The sequence below is a fragment of the Centruroides sculpturatus genome, unplaced genomic scaffold (genome assembly GCF_000671375.1).
Source record: "Centruroides sculpturatus isolate CEXI.00-Female unplaced genomic scaffold, Cexi_2.0 scaffold47, whole genome shotgun sequence".
NCBI classification, from domain to species: domain Eukaryota; kingdom Metazoa; phylum Arthropoda; class Arachnida; order Scorpiones; family Buthidae; genus Centruroides; species Centruroides sculpturatus.
The window spans coordinates 380,374-405,338 of NW_019384385.1; the positions used below are offsets into that span (position 1 = coordinate 380,374).

A 24,965-nucleotide genomic window follows, 5' to 3' on the forward strand; every position below is an offset into this window, starting at 1 on the left:
AATAATAAATTTAATCAGGTACATACATTTATTTATTATTATTTGATAAGTATATTATATAAAATCACAGAAGTCATTTTAATACATGCATAAATTACATTTCCTAAAAATAAATAATTATAATTAACGATAAACAAAATTTAACGGGGATATTTGTTGCGATAAATCTTCAGCAATTTTTTCAAAATTTGGTTCCCACGTTGTTAACTGACAGGGAATGTCTGCTGATGTGTCAAGCCTGTTTCTTTTTTTAGTTTTTGTGTCACAGTATTTGGCAAACTCGCATTCGCACAAATACGTTGTACAAATGGTAAAAGTTTTCTTATAGCTTTATCGGCTATGTTTGGATATGCTTTCTCTAGACCAGCCCAAAATGACCTATAAAGATACAGTAGAAAACATTTCTTTATATGTCGTGTCAGTAGAAATGTCAATCAGTTGCTCTTCTTCTTTTGCTGACAAGCTATAATTTTGTTTATTTGTAGAAAAATAATTTGCTATCCACATATAATTTTCAATTTCATTATCGTCAGGAAAATAATTGTTAAATGAAGTCAACAGATCCTCAAGATGTTGAATTATAGCTTTTTTTTTTTTAAATCAGTATCAACGAGAATCTTTTTTTCTAAAAGATAAGAACTCAATTTATCAAAAATGTCAAATTCTCCTGCCTTACATTTTTTCTTCCACATTGAAATTTTCATCTTAAACGCAGAAATTTTGTCATTGGCAGCGAAAATATTATTATTTTTTCCTTGCAGTGATAAATTTAATGCGTTAAGTTTATCAAATATGTCACACAAATATGCTACACCTTGTAAAGTGTAGCTGGAAATCATAAAATCAAATGTGTAGTTGTATTTTTTCCTTAGTTGATTTCTTCTGAACTTCACCCTTGCGTTCGTTTAAAAATGCTAATGCTTCAGAACGTAATTCATATATCCTCGTCAATACTTTTCCTTTGGCTCAACCAACGTACTTATGTATTAAATAGTAGACAGTCGTAATCACTACCCATTTCAGTACAAATCTGCCTCAAAAGTCTAGTATTTAACGCACTGTTTTTTACAAAGTTAACTACTTGTATATTTATTAGTGCCTTAAAAATGTCTTTTAAAGACCGAGGAATATTTTTTACCACTAAATTTTCTCTGTGCAGAATACTGTGGCTACTTGAACAAGATGGATATGCCACTTCTTTAACCCTTACAACTACACCAGAAATTGGACCTTGCATAGCTTTAGCTCCATCAGTGCAGATGTGGATGCACTTTTTCCAATGTATTTCATTACTTCGAATGAAATCATCGATTTTATTGAAATTATCACAACTCGTAGTTGTATTTTTTAGGTCGTCGCACATTAACAAATCTTCGCAAAGCTCATCATTGTACTGATATTTCACAAAAACTAAAAGTACTGCCAATCCGCTGACATCGGTGCTTTAATCTAACTGTAACGTAAAATAAGCAGATAACTTGATTCTCCGCAGAAGTTCATTAAGAAGATCGTTTGCACAAACTGCAATTCGTGTTTTTACAGTATCATTAAAAAGTGGTAATTGTTTTATATTTGTCACTTCTTTAGGACCGAATAGTGTTTGACAAATGTCAATGACACAAGGTTTTATTAAATTTTCTCCATAGCATGAGCTTCACCTTGCCGAGCAATACGATAACTAACTTTCAATGAAGCTTGTAATAATTCTTTGCGATGGGTCGTATATGTTGATTTCATTAATTTACTTATTTATATAAATTTTTTTTCCTTCAAAATGACTAAGTGGTTTATCTTTAAAATTGGAATGAGCATTTTCTGAATGTCTTTTTTATCAGAGAGAGTTTCATTGAGTTGTTGCTAAACGTTTGCTCACATATTAAACATAAAGGCAATTGATTTGATTCCTTGCAGCAGAAATAAAAGCCAAAATTTAAATATTCGGTTAGATAGGAACGGCGTTTTGGTGAATTTTTGGATGCAACAAATTGACTGCTAGTAGTACTTGCAGTTGGTATATCGCGTTTTTGTAATTTTGGTTCGATTGCTCGGAATTTTCAGATTGTTTACCGGTAGTTCTTTTTCCTTCTCTTATCACAAACTTATTCATAATTGCATTTTTCGGATTGAAACTCTAAAGTATAAAATTTTGTAGAAAAAATTATTGATTCACCTCGAAATAATAATAAAAAATATTATTTTTTTTAAGCAAAAACTACAGAGAGAAAACTTATTAAAAAGACAACATGCAAGTAACTCTCGTATGTTGTCAGGCACGCTATACCCTTTGTGACAGCCACGTATATTTACTGGCACAAGCGAATACAAACTAAAAACGAGCCCTAAAAAAGACCCCTCACTTAACGAAGAGTTAACGCCCGAATAGGGATCAGTTACTCTTAAAAAGATCTCCCGTAAAGCATCCCCCTAAGCAGGTCGTTCAAGTGTTGTGTTGCCGTAATTTTACAAAACGAACATATCTGTGTCATGTCGTGATTCTCCTAAGTACGTACAGTACATTAGTAAGTCTGTACCTCATAAACGATCAACGCAATGCCTAACAACAAATGAAGAACCATCTAGGAAGAGCTCACGAAAACATAATACCATAAATAATGTGAGACCGCGGATTTGAGTGGGAATTTTGTACATGAAAGGAAACATTTTTTTCGTTGATTGAAACTTTGTAAACATCCCCCATAGAAAAACTCCTCGCGGAGTATCGGAGCAGAGGTCTCCTCCAACTATCAACAGTTAGGTGGGAAAGTTGACACTCAGCTGTCATGAAATGCAAGTCATCGTCAACAAACGGACGGCTTTCCTACACTAACGCTATAAAAGCTGGAGCTACCGGAAACATAGGGCGGACCAACCCACGGAAGTTATTTCTGTACTTGTGTCGTCGATCTCCATGTTCAGGAACGGAATCCCGTCCTAGAAGACAAACGACCGTCATACCTCAGCCATCCCCTCCAATCTTATTACATACAGCAGCGATTCCCAACCTGTGGTACGCGTACACCTAGGGGTACGCGATAGGTTGTTTAGGGGTACAGAAAAAAGTTAGTTATTCTGGCAGAAAAAATAATATATTATGTATCACAAACTAATAGTATTAAAAATTATTAGATAAAAGATGTTCCTTGCAACAATCACAACTTTATTATACATTTTTTCATTTACTTTTAATTTAAAGTTACAATATGTAAAATTAACAATACGGGTACTCACTAAATTTCTTAAATGAGGGGTACAATCTAGAGATATGACATGTCAAGGGGTACAATCTAGAGATATGACATGTCAAGGGGTACAATCTAGAGATATGACATGTCACGGGGTACGCTAATGAAAAAAGGTTGGGAACCACTGACATAGAGGTATTTGTTAGAACTTTGTGAACTCTCTCCCCCGAGTAGCATTTTATCGCATTTAATCGAGTAGCGTTTAGTCAGACTTGTAACCGAATTTTGTATGTTAACTTTAGCTAATCAATAAATGTTCTGTTTGTTAACCTGTCGACCTGTCGATCCTTTTCCCGTGAAGACACCTGTCCATGTGCTCGCGACCTCCCCACTCACTTTTTGCCCTCCTAAGCCATCCACCGACGCAGAGATCGAGTTTTAACAATCTGTGCAGTGTAAGTGGTCGTCCCTCTGGCCCTCTGCTTATCTCACAATAATGTATGTTTGTTATCTAATCTTAAAGGAAGGTGGGACGACAGATAGAAAAGCTTTAGGGAGCGACTATGCAGACGCGAATTTATTTGCGAGCGATAGTTCTCGCAAAGGAAAACCAACCACAAGCGAGAAGCGAGAAATGACGCTGGCGAGAGCGAATTTCTGATTCTCGCACATATCTGACAGGGTTTAATATTTATCGCGTCTCGCCTCTTCTCGCTACATATTCTCGCTCGCTCGCATCTGTATAGTCGCACTCTTATTGTATCTTATAGCTCCAAACAACAACATTAAACTTTCATCACATTAAAGAGCAAGCTTATATAGAATAATTGCACTGTAGCCATTAACTATAATGTCTTTTTATTAGGATCTAAACAATATTTTATTGTATATGTTACCGGCCAAACCCGATTTCAGGCCAAACTAGTTTGTCCTAGGCCAAACTAGTTTATCCTACGCATGTCAGGATATACTAGTTTAGCCTAGGATAATCTAGTTTGGCCTAAATACTTTAGGCTTAACTAGTTTGACCTAGGCCGAACTGATTTATGTACTACAAATAAGTGCCAGTGTAAAAAAAAAATGATTTTGTGTAATTCGAAATGCCACCACAAAATGCCACACTCGGTGTACCTAGGTCCTAGGTAACCCCAATGGCGGTGCTTCGGTTAGGTTGGTTTGGTTAGGTTAACTACATTTTCAGTAGACGTTTCCTTTTTTTTCTTTTGTTCAAGAACTACCGTGAATCAATAACTAGTAGCGTTAAACAATGGGCGGCCTGCCGGCGGCTCCCCTCCAGGAGGAGTCTGCCGGGAGCACGAACAGTCTAAAGTGCCGCCATTGGGGACTTTGGCGGCACTTTAGACTGGGTTAAAGTAGGTACACTTTAGGTGGGTTAAAGTAGGTACACTTTAACCCACCCTGTAAAAATAAATAGATTAAATATTTTATATGTTACACTAAGAAACACAAACAAGTTCATTTTAATTTTAGTTTGACTTTAAAAGTTATTTTTATTATTTCGTTTGAATTTTTGAAAATATTTTCGAAAGTTAATTACCTTTAAAAGTGCATGGCTTAATGAAAAAATACAAATTGATAAGTACTGATTAGCTTATTTTTATTTTATAGTTTTGTACAAGTGTTGTGTTTTTTTATAATTAAGTAGACTATGTTTGAATAAATATTGTTCATCTAATTGATTGCCTTTTAATTTTATTTTAATCATTAATATACTTAATCATTAGATTTTCAAGATACACACTTCCAATTACGACTGGAAGAACATTTACAAAATTTGGTTTGTAATCCGAACCTGTCCTATTGAGATCATATCATACTGATAGTGAATTATTAGATCATGATTATTTTGCAGCAAAAACGTTAAAGTTTATTCTACATTATTTAGGGATTTACATTGTTTATTCTCTACTGTTAACTCTATTACATCACTCGGTTGTGATGAATGAAAAATATATTGACAACAAAACCTTGAGATGCTGCACCAGAGATGTTTACGTACATCGAATCTCGAGGTAGTTTGTTATATCCGAGCCATAAGCTTTGCCAATTGATGTACTGAACAAAAAGCAAAGTATGTGTATAATTAACAAAACCAAACAGGGTGTTTATTTTTCAATAATGAATATAATATTAAATTAGTGTTTGTTACATTGATGATAGGATGCGACAAAGCTGTTCACAAGTCATACTTGACCTCCAGATTTTTCATTTTTTTGTTACCTGTCGGTTGCATTTTTTCACTCGAACGATTAATCAATCATTTATTTCATCAATTGAAAGTAAAAATCACAGAAAAATTTTTACTTGAAGTAAATTTTAATAGCTCAAATAATGATGATTATTATTGATATGTATAATATAATTTGTTTGTATATATAATAAATTGACACAATAGCAATAATAGCACAATTTAATACAGTAATTGGTAATTTGTTCGTTGTCATCTATTTATCCATAAACCTGGTTTTGGAATCTAAATAAAACTTTTTCATTCTTATAATAAAATTCATATAAAAAATTATGAAATCTAACTCGAAGGTTATATATCTTTCAATAAAAAAAAACATTCGACCTCATGGCGATTCGATCTCGCCAAGCTCTTGCAAGGTCTACATAGACCTTGAACTCTTGTAGTGATTGCAGTGCCCCTGGAGGTAACATTTGTCTCTAGTTGATTTTAGCAAGTAGTGAACACCAGCAGATAATCTACCGACTCTGTTTTCACTAATTCGAATCATTCGATTCAACTCGTTTATTTATATGTGAGTAAAAACTTGCATTCGGAAAAAATTTACAAAATTTTTATGAAATTTTAAAAGAAACAAAAACTTTAATTTCTAGCGTCTAGAAAGAAGTGATTGGCAACATTTATCGCAAGGTTTCTCATTTAAGTAGTGGTTCTGAAACACGTGTAACTGTTGGTTGCAAGGTTAGAGTGCTGTTGGTAGTGTACTGTACAGCTGTTCGGCGTTGGATATCACAACTGAGTGGATTGTTAATTGACTCTAACGGAAGAACCACATTTGTCACACACACTTAAAAGAATCATATTCTGAATTGAATAACATTATAATGGCAACTAAAGTAGCTGTAGTAAGTTCCGAGTCTATATATTAATTATTAATTTAACCACTTATCCATTCAGCTGTCCAATGTGTGGGGTTAAATTTAAGAGGAGTTTTCCGTTTCCACCCAGTTTTTGTTTAAAACAATTTCTATTAGTGTTTTCTATCCTCTAATTTTATTATAATTTTAACAAACAATTTGTCAAGTTGTTAAGCATTTTAGTCAAATTAATGGAACGTTGACAGTTCTATCTGCTAATGCAGTGGTTCTCAACTGGGGTTACATGTACCCCTAGGGGTACGAGCATAAATCGAAGGGGTACATCTTTTACATTATAAAATGGCGTATGTTAATCAATTTGCTGTAAATTATTAATACTACTTGTGTTATTATTTGATAAGTATATTATATATAGATGGCTGAAATGTATTTATTTATACCACTGGTCTAGTTAGTTAGAGTTTTTTATGGCGCTCAGTTATAAGGGCTATATACTGTACATCTAACGCAGTAATTATAAAATTTACATACAAAAATATAAGGGGTACTTGAGAAACAACTAATGGACTAATAGGGTACATCATCAAAAAAGGTTGAGAACCACTGTGCTAATGGATAAAGTATTATTTAAGAAACAATATAAACAGGAAGTGATGTAAACTTAGCCAAACAATTGATATTTGGTTAACTACACTTTTAATCTCTTTGAAAGTAATTTAAAAGTACTGATAAATGTATCAGTTTCTTTTGTGCTTTGTATCTATCTAAAGTTTTGTTTTGTGTGTGTAAAAACAACTTAACAGTTTTATTATCATGTGTGAGATTATTAGTGGAGTTAATATGTTTTACAGCTCTATTCTGCTGGTGTTAGGTATGGTACATGTTTGCTTTATGAACACTTTAAGTAGTTGCTGAAACTCACCCTGGTATTTCTTGAAAAGTTGATGATGGTGAAATGTGAAATTGAAAAGATGCAATACATTTCAGCATTACCTATTAATAAAATTGTTGGGCTGCAATTTGAAAAAATTATAGACATAAATTCCCACTATCATCCGCCCATCTGCTTTTCTTTCTGTAATCTCGAGAATGAAGTCAGATAGATGAAAGATGAGGCCAGATATGGAAACCTTAGGGCAGGAGATCCTGATTATATATGAACATCCAGTTTACACCAGAAGTCATGTTATTTCAATTAAAAAATTTACCCCTGAAAGGTGTTAGATAGATGACCAGCACAATTCTATTGTTAATGGAAAAATATGATGTACAGGGGTAAGCCACAACTAATTTGAAGTGGAGATAATATATTTTAAATTAAATAGATTAAAAGTATGATTAAAAATTACAGCTTGACATTGTGATGATATCACAATAAATAATTGCTCATTTCACTTTAACTTTGTGTTGAGAATTATTGTATAAATTTTATATATTAAATAATTTTAAGTATTTGAATACAGTATTATTATTTGAATAAAGTGAATTGTCTTAAAAAAAAAAACTGATAAATTTTATTTATTTACATAAATTAAATAATTCTATAAATCTATTAATCTTAAATAAGAATTTTTATGCTTTTTAAATTTTTTAAGTTTATTTTAAATATTAATCATAATATGAATTTAACTATAAAAATATATTATAATCTACTATATCTATATTAATTTAAGAAGTGTTAATCTGCTTAATAATTTCAGGTAACTGGGGGAAACAAAGGTATTGGTTTTGCTATTGTTAAGGCACTCTGTCAAAAATATGATGGGCATGTCTATCTAACAGGTGATATATATGATATTTTTCATCAATCAATAATAATACTGTATATTGAATTTTGTTTTCATATTTTTCTAATTTTTTTTAAAGCTCGTGATGAACAGAGAGGAAAAAATGCTATAGTTGAACTTGAGAAACTGGGATTACAACCAAAATTTCATCTACTAAATATTAGCAGCTTAGAGAGTATTTGTCAATTTCGTGACTACTTAAAACAGAAGTATGATGGTTTGGATGTTCTTGTAAATAATGCTGCTATTGCATATAAAGTAAGTACAGTATTACAGTAGATGTAACTAATATTTTAATAAATCAAATATATAAATATTGCTAGATTTTATAGTTTTTATGTAATTGATGTACTAAAACTTTGCTGTATTTGAAGTAATTCAATTATTTTGTGTTTTATTTACTTTTAATAAATCCACTTTTTTATAAATTGTTAAACTCCTTTATTCTAATATTGTTTTAATTACATTTTTTTATAATTGTTTTGTGTATGAGTTCAATAACATTTTTATTCTAAATTTTTATATATATAAATTCTATCTACATATTTAAAAAATCAATATATATATACATCTAAGTGTTTTAAGTAGATTCATGCAAAAGTTTGCTAACTAAACTAGCATTTCTATAAAAAGTTAAATCTGGAACTAAATTAAAAACTTCAATAACTGTTTATCGGTCTATAGGATATTCTGAATAAAGATGTAGAAATGCCCAGTGTCTATCTATGCACCTAGTTGTGACGATAAAAACAAACTTCAATAACTATTATAACCAATAAACAATAACTAGTTCATACAGTAGTTATAAACTATACTATTTCTTTACTTAAAGACAAATAATAACTAATTGATTTTGACATTAGGAGTGCAGTTATTACATAAATTTTGCAAAGATTACTGAACAGATACAGTCAAATAAAACTGTTACTGAATTAGATACAGGTAACCCCCATATAGCATGGGAGTTATGTTCCAAAAAATTGTCGTGTTACGTGAATCCATGTTATACGAAACAAAGAACTAGTGTAAAAAGGGGAGGTTAGGTTCCAAAAATTAAAAAACATGTTGTTAAATCCTTATTTAAATCGGATTTATTATTCATTTTTTTCATAGGTAAAATACTTATTTATTATTTAAGTAAATATTTTACCAGAGGATTATTCATCCTATATGATGATCTCAGCATGAACATCATCAACTGGTAACAGTTTGTGGGTGTGTTCGTTAATAGCTGGGAGTGTGCTGCTGTTTGTAGGCATTTAGGAATGATGGTGAAAGAATGATGGCGGTGCCTGCACTATCGATAGTATCGTATGGAGGAATCTATAATTCTAAAATGAGCTTTTAGAGGCAAAAGAAAGGTCCCAATTGTATAATTTAACCATTAAATGGATTGTTTGTTGAAAGAGCATTCAAAGTAGCCATGAAAACAATTAGAATGCTCGCGTGGAGTTATGCGGATATATAAAAGAATATACCGTTTATTACATTTTATGTTTTACAAGGGTTTTACCCAATTCCCGAACCGTGTTAGAGTGAATCCGTGCTACACCGGGGATGTTCCCAATTCTCGAACCGTGTTAGAATGAATCTGTGCTATAGAAGTGCCATGTTATACGAGGGTTACCAGTACAATCAAGTTTGATTTAATGGCTGTTGGCTTATTTTCTTACATAAACTGTAAATAAAATTCACATAAAATTTATTTCAGTTTGGAAGTCAATATGTTAAAAATGTATAATTACAGTGGAATGTGGTTAACTCAAATTGGTCATGGAAAAACAATTCAGACTTAGAGTTATAGTTTCAAGCTAGGGAGGTTTGGCTGAAAATCAAGGTTTTATGTATTGGTATATTGGTGATTGTTGGGAGTATTTAATTTAGTAAGCAAAAACCAGCGAGAACTCGAGTGGGTGCTGTTGTCAATTGGCGCCAGAGTTAAAAAGACAAGAGGTGTACACTTAAGCAGAGCTAAGTCTGCATGTATTTTTTTTTTTTTAATAAGTTACAAATAAACATTAGATTAAAATTGAAAGAGTCTTTACTTGTGTGAAACACGGCATAACATTAACAGTGACCCATAATAAACTACACACACACACTATTTCTATGGGTCTTATTACGAAGAATTGTTTCATCAATGTAAACCTGTGTGTTGTCTCAAACATTTAACTGAATGGGTAAATAAGCTACTGATTAAATGTTTTCCCAATTAGTTGATCCATTTACTCCTAAGTGTTTATTAGGAGGATTGATATTAAATTTTGATGATTAAAGGTTGAGGGGATGGGGAGATAAAGGGGGTTGCTTGTATCTCCAGTAGGGTCAGACTTAATGATGATTTTACTTATGTTAGCATTTAAAATTTTTTTAGAACCCATTCCTACTCTCAAAATTAAGCTTTTAGCCATTTTATAATAGTTAAATATATAAAAAGGTTTCTAATAAAATATAACATGACATCACCAAATGTTGCTGGGAAAGTTAAGCAAGTTGTTGCTGGATTTTCTTTAAAGCATTTAAAACAAAATATCACTTATAGCTGTTAGAATAGATATCTAATGCTATCAAAAAACTGTTTTGGTATTACAAATATTATATTATTTTTTACATGAGTTAACATTGTATAATATATTTTAGTCTGTATATTTTTTACTTGTTGGATTAAAAATTCAAAATTATATTGATAATTATATATGTAAAAAAATTTTTTATTTATTTAGGTAGCATCTACAGCTCCTTTTGCTGAACAAGCAGAGAACACAGTGGGAGTAAATTTTTTTGATACTTTAAATGTATGTAAAGAATTGTTTCCACTTTTGAGACCACATGCCAGGTTTGTATTTTATTTATTTAAAGTAAGATAGTTTTAAATAAGACTTGCAGAAAGATTTTAGCATTTGTTGGTTAATTAGTTACAGCCAAGCCCTAGCAATTTTTAATAAAGATAATTGATGGCAATCTGATAATGATACGAGAAATGATATTTTAAGAGTTGCTTCAGTAAATTAAAATTTAATAGAATTTTAATTCTTCTATTTATGATTATAATATAATAATTCTGAAAACATTTTTTTTGAATACTTGTAAAAATGTTCTTAGTTTAAATGATTTATTATATTAATAATATAAAAAATGTAGTTGGATTATATCAAAATTATGATAATATCTATCATAATTTTGGTAAAAGTAAAAACTAACATCAAAGGTTAAAATTTCTATCCTGTCAACTTTATATTGTTTATAGAATTATTTTAAAGCTCTGCTGAAAATTTGAAACATATTTAAATTTGTTTTTCATAATGATAAACATTTTTCACTAAAATTAAAAAAAAAACTTTAGTGGTCTTCGTTACCTGAACACTGGGAGTTAAGCCGTGGGTTCGCGCCTTGCTCAGACCGGCTAGCCAGTTGGAGTTTTTTAAGTTTTTTGTAACACTTAAATAGGGGCCAGTTTTCTTTAAAAAGACCTCCTGGAAAGCATCCTCTCTAGGCAGATTGCCCAAGTGTTGCATTGCCATAATTAAACAAACAAAAATCTATTATTATTGAAAACTTTATAGCTGTATTTGATGTAATATGAACAAAAAATTACAAAACACTAAAAACAAATGGCTATACCAAATGTTTAGTAATTATGAGTATCAATGACAAATCCTAATTATTTTTATAAACAAATTTTTCAGTATATACAAGTTTTTATATTTTTATTAGTTTGAATTCATTTTTGTAACAGTAATTTATTTGTTTGTACTTGTGGCATTTTTTTATTTAAAAAGCAAAAAATAACAACAAATACAAAAGATGTGCACATGAATATAATGTTTTATTAGAGGTGTTAAAAAGAAATTGAAAGACAATTCAACAATCACTAGTTAAAGACACTACACTATATCTAGACCAAACCTCTTTAAGCTTGATTGAACTTTGTGAGACTATTCAAAGTTCTGCTTCCAATATTGGTAATACAAAGGTGTGCACAAACTTAGATTGATCTGATATATTCTGTTATCATTTATTTTAAAATTTTACTAGAAAAAGATTTGAAAATATTCTAATGGAGATTTAATTTTTAGGGTTGTGAATGTATCCAGTTCAGCTGGAATGTTATCTAGAGTTGGTAGTGAAGAACTTCAGAAGAAATTCTCTACTCCAAATTTAACAATAGAAGAACTATGCTCATTAATGAAAAAATTTGTTGAGTATGTTATTTAATAAATTTAGTTTCATTGTAATTATAACATTTAGAATAATTGCATTTAATATATAATATATAGTTCTAAACACATAACTATATAAGAATTATACAATGTATAACTATGTTATGCTTTAATGTTAATTGTAATAATCAATATCATTTATTTAGGGATGCAAAGAATGGTGTTCATCAAGAAAATGGTTGGGGAAATTCTGCATATTGTGTATCTAAAGTTGGGTTATCTGCTTTATCATTCATATATCAAAGACAATTTGACAAAGATGCTCGTCCTGATCTAGTTATTAATCCTGTAAGTAAATTTTAAATACATATTTTCTTAAACATATGAAAGATGTTTTACATTTTTTACAGTTAACAAGCTTGACAGAGTAAAAGTATAAAGCTTGTATGATTATGTAAAATGTTTTTATAATAAACAATGATTTGAACAGTAATGAGATTTGTAGTTTTACAGATAATGATATTGATCTTTTAATGTAAGATCAATATTTTAAACGTATATTTTTCCATTACTGTTTTTTAATATTTTGTTTTAATTCTGTATTGTACTAATAAATTATAAGACAAGTTTTATTATTGATATGAATACTCCTTACTCCTTTAATTATTTTTGTTTTAATGTAGCATTGCAATCACAAATATATTTGAATTATGAATATACTATTATATTTTGTTATATAATTAATTTAGTTTGGAAATAACTTAAATTCATTTAGTTGTATTATATAATGGATGTATTAATAAAACTAAGCTCCCAGTGACAAATATGTTTGTTTTTAAATATTTTGCAATTATTCTCTTTTGCTATTCTATTTATTATTTTGCAATTAANAATCATATTCTGAATTGAATAACATTATAATGGCAACTAAAGTAGCTGTAGTAAGTTCCGAGTCTATATATTAATTATTAATTTAACCACTTATCCATTCAGCTGTCCAATGTGTGGGGTTAAATTTAAGAGGAGTTTTCCGTTTCCACCCAGTTTTTGTTTAAAACAATTTCTATTAGTGTTTTCTATCCTCTAATTTTATTATAATTTTAACAAACAATTTGTCAAGTTGTTAAGCATTTTAGTCAAATTAATGGAACGTTGACAGTTCTATCTGCTAATGCAGTGGTTCTCAACTGGGGTTACATGTACCCCTAGGGGTACGAGCATAAATCGAAGGGGTACATCTTTTACATTATAAAATGGCGTATGTTAATCAATTTGCTGTAAATTATTAATACTTCTTGTGTTATTATTTGATAAGTATATTATATATAGATGGCTGAAATGTATTTATTTATACCACTGGTCTAGTTAGTTAGAGTTTTTTATGGCGCTCAGTTATAAGGGCTATATACTGTACATCTAACGCAGTAATTATAAAATTTACATACAAAAATATAAGGGGTACTTGAGAAACAACTAATGGACTAATAGGGTACATCAACAAAAAAGGTTGAGAACCACTGTGCTAATGGATAAAGTATTATTTAAGAAACAATATAAACAGGAAGTGATGTAAACTTAGCCAAACAATTGATATTTGGTTAACTACACTTTTAATCTCTTTGAAAGTAATTTAAAAGTACTGATAAATGTATCAGTTTCTTTTGTGCTTTGTATCTATCTAAAGTTTTGTTTTGTGTGTGTAAAAACAACTTAACAGTTTTATTATCATGTGTGAGATTATTAGTGGAGTTAATATGTTTTACAGCTCTATTCTGCTGGTGTTAGGTATGGTACATGTTTGCTTTATGAACACTTTAAGTAGTTGCTGAAACTCACCCTGGTATTTCTTGAAAAGTTGATGATGGTGAAATGTGAAATTGAAAAGATGCAATACATTTCAGCATTACCTATTAATAAAATTGTTGGGCTGCAATTTGAAAAAATTATAGACATAAATTCCCACTATCATCCGCCCATCTGCTTTTCTTTCTGTAATCTCGAGAATGAAGTCAGATAGATGAAAGATGAGGCCAGATATGGAAACCTTAGGGCAGGAGATCCTGATTATATATGAACATCCAGTTTACACCAGAAGTCATGTTATTTCAATTAAAAAATTTACCCCTGAAAGGTGTTAGATAGATGACCAGCACAATTCTATTGTTAATGGAAAAATATGATGTACAGGGGTAAGCCACAACTAATTTGAAGTGGAGATAATATATTTTAAATTAAATAGATTAAAAGTATGATTAAAAATTACAGCTTGACATTGTGATGATATCACAATAAATAATTGCTCATTTCACTTTAACTTTGTGTTGAGAATTATTGTATAAATTTTATATATTAAATAATTTTAAGTATTTGAATACAGTATTATTATTTGAATAAAGTGAATTGTCTTAAAAAAAAAAACTGATAAATTTTATTTATTTACATAAATTAAATAATTCTATAAATCTATTAATCTTAAATAAGAATTTTTATGCTTTTTAAATTTTTTAAGTTTATTTTAAATATTAATCATAATATGAATTTAACTATAAAAATATATTATAATCTACTATATCTATATTAATTTAAGAAGTGTTAATCTGCTTAATAATTTCAGGTAACTGGGGGAAACAAAGGTATTGGTTTTGCTATTGTTAAAGCACTCTGTCAAAAATATGATGGGCATGTCTATCTAACAGGTGATATATATGATATTTTTCATCAATCAATAATAATACTGTATATTGAATTTTGTTTTCATATTTTTCTAATTTTTTTTAAAGCTCGTGATGAACAGAGAGGAAAAAATGCTATAGTTGAACTTGAGAAACTGGGATTACAACCAAAATTTCATCTACTAAATATTAGCAGCTTAGAGAGTATTCGTCAATTTCGTGACTACTTAAAACAGAAGTATGATGGTTTGGATGTTCTTGTAAATAATGCTGCTATTGCATATAAAGTAAGTATTACAGTAGATGTAACTAATATTTTAATAAATCAAATATATAAATATTGCTAGATTTTATAGTTTTTATGTAATTGATGTACTGAAACTTTGCTGTATTCGAAGTAATTCAATTATTTTATGTTTTATTTACTTTTAATAAACCCACTTTTTTATAAATTGTTAAACTCCTTAATTCTATTAGTGTTTTAATTATATTTTTTTTATAATTGTTTTGTGTATGAGTTCAATAATATTTTTATTCTAAATTTTTATATATATAAAATTCTATCTACATATTTAAAAAAACAATATATACATCTAAGCTTTTACCGTTTACATCTAAGCATTTTAAGTAGATTCATGCAAAAGTTTGCTAACTAAACTAGCATTTCTATAAAAAGTTAAATCTGGAACTAAGTTATAAACTTCAATAACTGTTTATTGGTCTATAGGATATTTTGAATAAAGATGTAGAAATGCCCAGTGTCTATCTATGCACCTAGTTGTGACGATAAAAACAAACTTCAATAACTATTATAACCAATAAACAATAACTAGTTCATACAGTAGTTATAAACTATACTATTTCTTTACTTAAAGACAAATAATAACTAATTGATTTTGACATTAGGAGTGCAGTTATTACATAAATTTTGCAAAGATTACTGAACAGATACAGTCAAATAAAACTGTTACTGAATTAGATACAGGTAACCCCCATATAGCATGGGAGTTATGTTCCAAAAAATTGTCGTGTTACGTGAATCCATGTTATACGAAACAAAGAACTAGTGTAAAAAGGGGAGGTTAGGTTCCAAAAATTAAAAAACATGTTGTTAAATCCTTATTTAAATCGGATTTATTATTCATTTTTTTCATAGGTAAAATACTTATTTATTATTTAAGTAAATATTTTACCAGAGGATTATTCATCCTATATGATGATCTCAGCATGAACATCNTTATTGATTTTGACATTAGGAGTGCAGTTATTACATAAATTTTGCAAAGATTACTGAACAGATACAGTCAAATAAAACTGTTACTGAATTAGATACAATCAAGTTTGATTTAATGGCAGTGGGCTTATTTTCTTACATAAACTGTAAATAAAATTCACACAAAATTTATTTCAGTTTGGAAGTCAATATGTTAAAAATGTATAATTACAGTGGAACATGGTTAACTCAAATTGATCAAGGAAAAACAATTCAGACTTAGAGTTATAGTTTCAAGTTAGGGAGGTTTTGCTAAAAATCAAGGTTTTATGCATTTGTGTATTGGTGACTGTTGGGAGTATTTAATTTAGTAAGCAAAAACCAGAGAGAACTCGAGTGGGTGCTGTTGTCAATTGGCGCCAGAGTTAAAAAGACAAGAGGTGTACATTTAAGCAGAGCTAAGTCTGCATGTATTTTTTTTTTTTTTAATAAGTTACAAATAAACATTAGATTAAAATTGAAAGTGTCTTTACTTGTGTGAAACACAGCATAATGTTAACAGTGACCCATAATAAACTATCCACACACTATTTCTATGGGTCTTATTACGAAGATTGTTTCATCAATGTAAACCTGTGTGTTGTCTCAAACATTTAACTGAATGGGTAAATAAGCTAATGATTAAATGTTTTCCCAATTAGTTGATCCATTTACTCCTAAGTGTTTATTAGGAGGATTGATATTAAATTTTGATGATTAAAGGTTGAGGGGATGGGGAGATAAAGGTTGCTTGTATCTCCAGTAGGGTCAGACTTAATGATGATTTTACTTATGTTAGCATTTAAAATTTTTTTAGAACCCATTCCTACTCTCAAAATTAAGCTTTTAGCCATTTTATAATAGTTAAATATATAAAAAGGTTTCTAATAAAATATAACATGACATCACCAAATGTTGCTGGGAAAGTTAAGCAAGTTGTTGCTGGATTTTCTTTAAAGCATTTAAAACAAAATATCACTTATAGCTGTTAGAATAGATATCTAATGCTATCAAAAAACTGTTTTGGTATTACAAATATTATATTATTTTTTACATGAGTTAACATTGTATAATATATTTTAGTCTGTATATTTTTTACTTGTTGGATTAAAAATTCAAAATTATATTGATAATTATATATGTAAAAAAATTTTTTATTTATTTAGGTAGCATCTACAGCTCCTTTTGCTGAACAAGCAGAGAACACAGTGGGAGTAAATTTTTTTGATACTTTAAATGTATGTAAAGAATTGTTTCCACTTTTGAGACCACATGCCAGGTTTGTATTTTATTTATTTAAAGTAAGATAGTTTTAAATAAGACTTGCAGAAAGATTTTAGCATTTGTTGGTTAATTAGTTACAGCCAAGCCCTAGCAATTTTTAATAAAGATAATTGATGGCAATCTGATAATGATACGAGAAATGATATTTTAAGAGTTGCTTCAGTAAATTAAAATTTAATAGAATTTTAATTCTTCTATTTATGATTATAATATAATAATTCTGAAAACATTTTTTTTGAATACTTGTAAAAATGTTCTTAGTTTAAATGATTTATTATATTAATAATATAAAAAATGTAGTTGGATTATATCAAAATTATGATAATATCTATCATAATTTTGGTAAAAGTAAAAACTAACATCAAAGGTTAAAATTTCTATCCTGTCAACTTTATATTGTTTATAGAATTATTTTAAAGCTCTGCTGAAAATTTGAAACATATTTAAATTTGTTTTTCATAATGATAAACATTTTTCACTAAAATTAAAAAAAAAACTTTAGTGGTCTTCGTTACCTGAACACTGGGAGTTAAGCCGTGGGTTCGCGCCTTGCTCAGACCGGCTAGCCAGTTGGAGTTTTTTAAGTTTTTTGTAACACTTAAATAGGGGCCAGTTTTCTTTAAAAAGACCTCCTGGAAAGCATCCTCTCTAGGCAGATTGCCCAAGTGTTGCATTGCCATAATTAAACAAACAAAAATCTATTATTATTGAAAACTTTATAGCTGTATTTGATGTAATATGAACAAAAAATTACAAAACACTAAAAACAAATGGCTATACCAAATGTTTAGTTATTATGAGTATCAATGACAAATCCTAATTATTTTTATAAACAAATTTTTCAGTATATACAAGTTTTTATATTTTTATTAGTTTGAATTCATTTTTGTAACAGTAATTTATTTGTTTGTACTTGTGGCATTTTTTTATTTAAAAAGCAAAAAATAACAACAAATACAAAAGATGTGCACATGAATATAATGTTTTATTAGAGGTGTTAAAAAGAAATTGAAAGACAATTCAACAATCACTAGTTAAAGACACTACACTATATCTAGACCAAACCTCTTTAAGCTTGATTGAACTTTGTGAGACTATTCAAAGTTCTGCTTCCAATATTGGTAATACAAAGGTGTGCACAAACTTAGATTGATCTGATATATTCTGTTATCATTTATTTTAAAATTTTACTAGAAAAAGATTTGAAAATATTCTAATGGAGATTTAATTTTTAGGGTTGTGAATGTATCCAGTTCAGCTGGAATGTTATCTAGAGTTGGTAGTGAAGAACTTCAGAAGAAATTCTCTACTCCAAATTTAACAATAGAAGAACTATGCTCATTAATGAAAAAATTTGTTGAGTATGTTATTTAATAAATTTAGTTTCATTGTAATTATAACATTTAGAATAATTGCATTTAATATATAATATATAGTTCTAAACACATAACTATATAAGAATTATACAATGTATAACTATGTTATGCTTTAATGTTAATTGTAATAATCAATATCATTTATTTAGGGATGCAAAGAATGGTGTTCATCAAGAAAATGGTTGGGGAAATTCTGCATATTGTGTATCTAAAGTTGGGTTATCTGCTTTATCATTCATATATCAAAGACAATTTGACAAAGATGCTCGTCCTGATCTAGTTATTAATCCTGTAAGTAAATTTTAAATACATATTTTCTTAAACATATGAAAGATGTTTTACATTTTTTACAGTTAACAAGCTTGACAGAGTAAAAGTATAAAGCTTGTATGATTATGTAAAATGTTTTTATAATAAACAATGATTTGAACAGTAATGAGATTTGTAGTTTTACAGATAATGATATTGATCTTTTAATGTAAGATCAATATTTTAAACGTATATTTTTCCATTACTGTTTTTTAATATTTTGTTTTAATTCTGTATTGTACTAATAAATTATAAGACAAGTTTTATTATTGATATGAATACTCCTTACTCCTTTAATTATTTTTGTTTTAATGTAGCATTGCAATCACAAATATATTTGAATTATGAATATACTATTATATTTTGTTATATAATTAATTTAGTTTGGAAATAACTTAAATTCATTTAGTTGTATTATATAATGGATGTATTAATAAAACTAAGCTCCCAGTGACAAATATGTTTGTTTTTAAATATTTTGCAATTATTCTCTTTTGCTATTCTATTTATTATTTTGCAATTAAAAAAAATTGTTCTATATCTTTGTTGTTGTTGTTCTATATCTTTCAAGATATTTCAAGATGCTCTATATGTTTAAATGATTATTAAATAATATAAACATGTAGCACTTGGGTTTAAGCATGTCAATAAATGTCATAATAATTTTAAAAGTTTTAATCCTGAAAGTTTAAAAAAAAATCTTGAGTTACACTTAACAAACCAGGACTAGAAACAAAATTTCACCATGGCATTGTATTAAAAACTGACTTTGTAAAATAAAAAAATCTTTATTTAATTGAAAGAAAAGATAATACTGTGTGATGGGAAAATATGTAATCAGATTAATTTGAATATAATATAATCAAATACAGGTATACCTCGCCTTACGTCGGTAATTGGTTCCAGGAGAACGACTTAAGTCGAAAAACGACGTAAGTCGAGGTATACCTGTACAATATATAAATAATTACAACAAGTTTTTTGATTTGGTTCTGCCTTATGGTCACTAAGGCCTTTTTATCAAACCCATTGTGGATATGGTCAGGCCCACAATGGACATTTGATGTAATATGAACAAAAAATTACAAAACACTAAAAACAAATGGCTATACCAAATGTTTAGTAATTATGAGTATCAATGACAAATCCTAATTATTTTTATAAACAAATTTTTCAGTATATACAAGTTTTTATATTTTTATTAGTTTGAATTCATTTTTGTAACAGTAATTTATTTGTTTGTACTTGTGGCATTTTTTTATTTAANCGTATAATTGGGAACGACATAACTCGAAACGACGTAAGTCGAGGTATACCTGTACAATATATAAATAATTACAACAAGTTTTTTGATTTGGTTCTGCCTTATGGTCACTAAGGTCTTTTTATCAAACTTATTGTGGATATGGTCAGGCCCACAATGGACAGCTGGTGAGGGACAGCATCTGATGTATCTGGAATTGACCACTCTAAGAAATTCCTGGGATTTTTTTTTTTATCCATCAAGACATGATCCTGGGTCACCCGTCATCTAGAGCAGTAGGTTGACATTAACGATTTAGCCATCAAGCCATGCATGATGGGGGTTTTTAAAATATGTATTTCTTCTATAACTCCAAATCCATGTTAACTGGCTCTGGAAAGCACTAACCTCTCTATCATATGCCATAATTGCCAGATAACCAATCTGACCCTGAAAGTAGCCCTCTTATTGTTTCAAGGTAGCTTGCACAGGACTATGTAAATGTGGGTCCCATGTTTACATAATCCTCTTCAAATTTCTTTATAAAGGGCAGACTTTGTACATTAAAATGATATGATTTATCCCTCCTAAGGTTTTTAATAGATAAAAATTTTAAGAAAAAATAATAACAATAATACTCAATATGAAATTACATTTAAATATATTAAAAATTTCATTATTTGTTAAATATTATTTCTTAATATATGTAAAATAAAATTATATTTTAATGTTATATTTAAATTAATATGTGAATATTTTACACTTTAAGAATAAATTCAATGCACAAAAATTTTGCATGAGAAAAGATAATATAATCTTTTTTTTATGCAAATAGATATTAGGAGTAATGTTTAAAGTTTGATTATAACTTACATTTAATTTAGTGAGACTATATCTTTGAAATGATACAAAAAAGCATTTGTTCTGTTAGACATCAGAAAAACTTTTTAATCTTTCTACCTTGAAATTCTTTAAACTAATATAATTCATGATAAACAAAGTTCCAAGGATAAATTTTGTTGGTTAAATCAAATTTTGACCATACAAATAAATTTGGGTCAGTACAAATAATCCTTTTTTTAATAATCCAACTAGAGACAGATAGTTAACAACTTAAAAACTGACAAAATGACATTAAAAGAACATAGAAAAGGTCGGCATCAATTGTATATTATACAGTTGATGCCGACGTTTTCTTTGAGGATCCAATGTCAACCACACAGCATTAAAATTATCATTCAGGTGATATGCTAATTACAATGCTTTCTTAGTCTTCCACCTGAGGTCTGAAGATGTGTAAATACAACTGATTTGTACCTAAATGATATTGTGAAGAATTTTAATGCTGTGTGGTTGACGTCAGATCCTGAAAGAAAACATTGGTGTCAATTGTATATTGTATGTTTTTGAATAATAACATACAGAATATATAATTATAAGATTTTTCAAATTTTTTTAATCAGTAATGCAAATGTATAAATTTAGATATATGATTTGACAATAAGGAAGAAATTATAAAATAGTTCTTTATGAAAGATAGTTTTATTATATTATAATAAGACTATAAAATAAATATGAAATAAATTAACTTTATATTACATATATATTTTTCTTATCGATTGATTTAAATTTTAGTTTTTTAAAAGCAATATTATTATTATGTATTGCAGGTTCATCCAGGATATGTTGATACAGATATGTCAAGCCATAAGGGTCCATTAACTCCTGATCAAGGTATAAAATATTTTTAAAATTTTATTTTTACTTTTGTACTATTAAACAATAAATTTTAAAAATATTTTAAAGTATATTATAGCATATTAAAGTATAAATATTTTTCAAAATTTCTATTAGTTAAATTTGTTTCAAGAAGGAAATTTTTTTTGTCCTGTTATATAAAATATGGTTCACACCCATGTTTCTTTAGATATTAATTTTTCTTGGATGTTTTGTCCCACTTCGCTTTGTCATGCAACATTATTAATAATTATTTCTTTACTTTTATTGGACATGAAATTTATATGTCCATGTTTATTAAGATAAAGAAATCATTTTGTAAAACATTTTTATATCTTAGTAAAATCATTGTTTATAACAAATAGTACAAATTAAATATTTTTAAATTAAATTTTTATCAACTAATTTGTAATCTGTTAAAATAACATTTCTTGTATACTATATATATAAAATTTTTTTAAAATAAAAATTAAATACTGTATATATTTTTTTGAGAATTACAGGAAACTTTTTAAAATTTCAAGCCTTAATCTTTTGAATATAGATTTAATAAAAGAGAGTTCCATTTTCATTAATTCAAAGTAATTCATTCAGATTTATTATATTTATAGAATCAGTAATAAAATGTATTAGTAGTAAGTATTTTTATGAATTTTAAATCATGAAATTATTTAACTTTACAAAAGATTACAAAGGATGGATTGAGCTTAAAACAAGTTAAATACTTTTAATGTAACATTAATCCCACTTACCTGTCAACTAATATTATTAAAAACAGAAAGAAAGAAAAGAAATTTAATAACTTATAATATAAAGATATATTATGTTGAACTTTTAGTACACATTTTGATTTTTAACTCTTAATTTCTTTTGAATTATTGAAAACTATGTTAATTGATTTTAAGATTGACTTAGTTCTTAATTACATCTATACTAATATTATAAAGAGGTTATGTATGTATGTATGTATGTATGTAAGTTTGTTTGCAGCAGGTAATCTCCGAAACTACTCATCCGATTTCAAAATTTCTTTCACCAATATTTAGAATGGAACCTCAGGGTGGACATAGGCTGTATATTATTCCGTTAAACATTCATATAAATTAAAATATATAATCTAGGTTAAGGCTTTTATGTCCAACAGATGTTGCTACGAGTACGATGCCCTAAGTTTGCTTTTCTGTGAGGCATTATGCTTTTCTGTGAAAATGAACTAAAGCAGGTCATATTCTATCTAATTATATAAATAAAAATGTAATGTTCGTTTGTTCCTACTGATTCCTTTGAAATTTTGGCACAACGCTGCATTCGAATATGCATGTGTTTTTATATAATATACGTGTCAAAATTCCCTTCACTGAAGGGAGATGGTTAGGATTAAGGCTTAAGGTAAAGAACTCTGCTTCTATTTATACTATTTTAGATGCTGTTTTTTTGCGTTTTAATAGGGTACGTCAACAGAATGTACACTAAGAAAAAATTTTTTGAAAAATTTCCCCCCACGGGGAAGTGTTATAAATTTATAATAGATACATTTTGAGACATATATTACATTTAAATTCCTAAATTTTTATCAATGAAAATTATAAAGTAATGATTAGAATTTTTGATGATTCCTAGATATAAAAAGCTAGGTATAACTAATTCTAAACTAAAAATAAATAATGGGCCTACGTACATTAGATAATGATAAAATATTAGCAAAAACACCCATTTAAATATTTTAATATCTTTCAAACAAAATTGCAAACCCTATTTACATTCAATATTTCAACAACCATAGTAATTGTTATATGAGAATAATGAGAGTTGCCGAGAATCAAATGAACTGTTTTTAATTCGATAAATTTCTGGAACGTTTACAATCGTTCTATAATCGAACCAATATGCAATAACAAATTCGAATTTAAAACGGTTCGAACATTTGGTTTAAAAATTAAAATATATAAAAAATATTTATAACAATGTCTGAAATGTTATCAATTTAATACGCCTAAGTACTCAATGAAGACTAAACATAATTAAAAACAAAAAAATTGCATCTAAAATAATACAGTAGAAGCTGTTCTTCAGGTTAAGCCTTAATGCTCTCCCTCTCCCCCGGGGGAATTTCGAAAAATCCCTTCTTAGTGTGCATTTTCATGATATACCCTAATTGTGTACCAAATTTCACCTCTAGGTTCTGGAACTCTCTAGAAAAAACTGGAACATTCTCATTGAAGCATCACACATTTTTGAAGTCAACCACTTTCAAACCCCATATCTCTCACACCCTTATAGCTATCAAGATGCAACCACCATAGTGTATGATGGGAGACTTGGGGCACATAAACACCATTCATCTATGATGTGCAGTTTTGGCTGCAGAGTGAAATATAGGCACAAACATGTCCACTTTTATATATAGACTAACTGCAAGTACCCGCTTTGCTGGGTTTTTATTTGTTTGTACATTTATATGTAATACAGTTTTTTTATATATAAAAGACTGTCTCTCTTCCTCTACATAATCTTTCTCTAATTCGATGTGTTTCCCTATAATTTTCAAGTTGCTCTTCTGTCTGATTATTTCTGTTTCTCATAGCAATGTTAGATGTACTTCTTTGTACTTCAATGTTAGATGTACTTTCTTCCGTGGTTTCATTTCTCTGAGCCATCTTTTGCCTTTGAGATATGATTCGAGACCGCAAAAATTCTTTCTTACATTTTCACGTTGTTTTTTATATTTTTACTTTTCACACTTCACTATTCACTTTTCACTTTCTACTTTTTTCTGTTATTCGTACACGATTTTGAAGTGAACACATTTACCTGTAATTGAATTGCATATACAAAATAATCCTTTTATCGTCGTGTAACTTTATTACACCAGATAA

The 24,965-nt window shown here is 28.6% G+C and overlaps 2 protein-coding genes across 2 annotated transcripts; both read left to right on the forward strand.

Annotated features, from left to right (window-relative positions):
- The first annotated feature begins 5,974 nt into the window (after positions 1-5,974).
- LOC111618019 (carbonyl reductase [NADPH] 1-like) lies at positions 5,975-12,579 on the forward strand. Its single transcript, XM_023359437.1, has 6 exons — positions 5,975-6,296; positions 7,970-8,051; positions 8,136-8,314; positions 10,780-10,892; positions 12,133-12,258; positions 12,423-12,579. Exons 1-6 carry the CDS (start codon positions 6,276-6,278, stop codon positions 12,577-12,579), a joined length of 678 nt encoding a protein of 225 aa, XP_023215205.1. The 5' UTR covers positions 5,975-6,275.
- A 534-nt stretch (positions 12,580-13,113) lies between these two features.
- On the forward strand, positions 13,114-22,103 carry LOC111618020 (carbonyl reductase [NADPH] 1-like). Its single transcript, XM_023359438.1, has 7 exons — positions 13,114-13,157; positions 14,831-14,912; positions 14,997-15,175; positions 17,307-17,419; positions 18,660-18,785; positions 18,950-19,091; positions 22,023-22,103. The coding sequence occupies exons 1-7, from the start codon at positions 13,137-13,139 to the stop codon at positions 22,101-22,103; spliced, it is 744 nt and encodes a 247-aa protein (XP_023215206.1). The 5' UTR covers positions 13,114-13,136.
- The last annotated feature ends 2,862 nt before the right edge of the window (positions 22,104-24,965 follow it).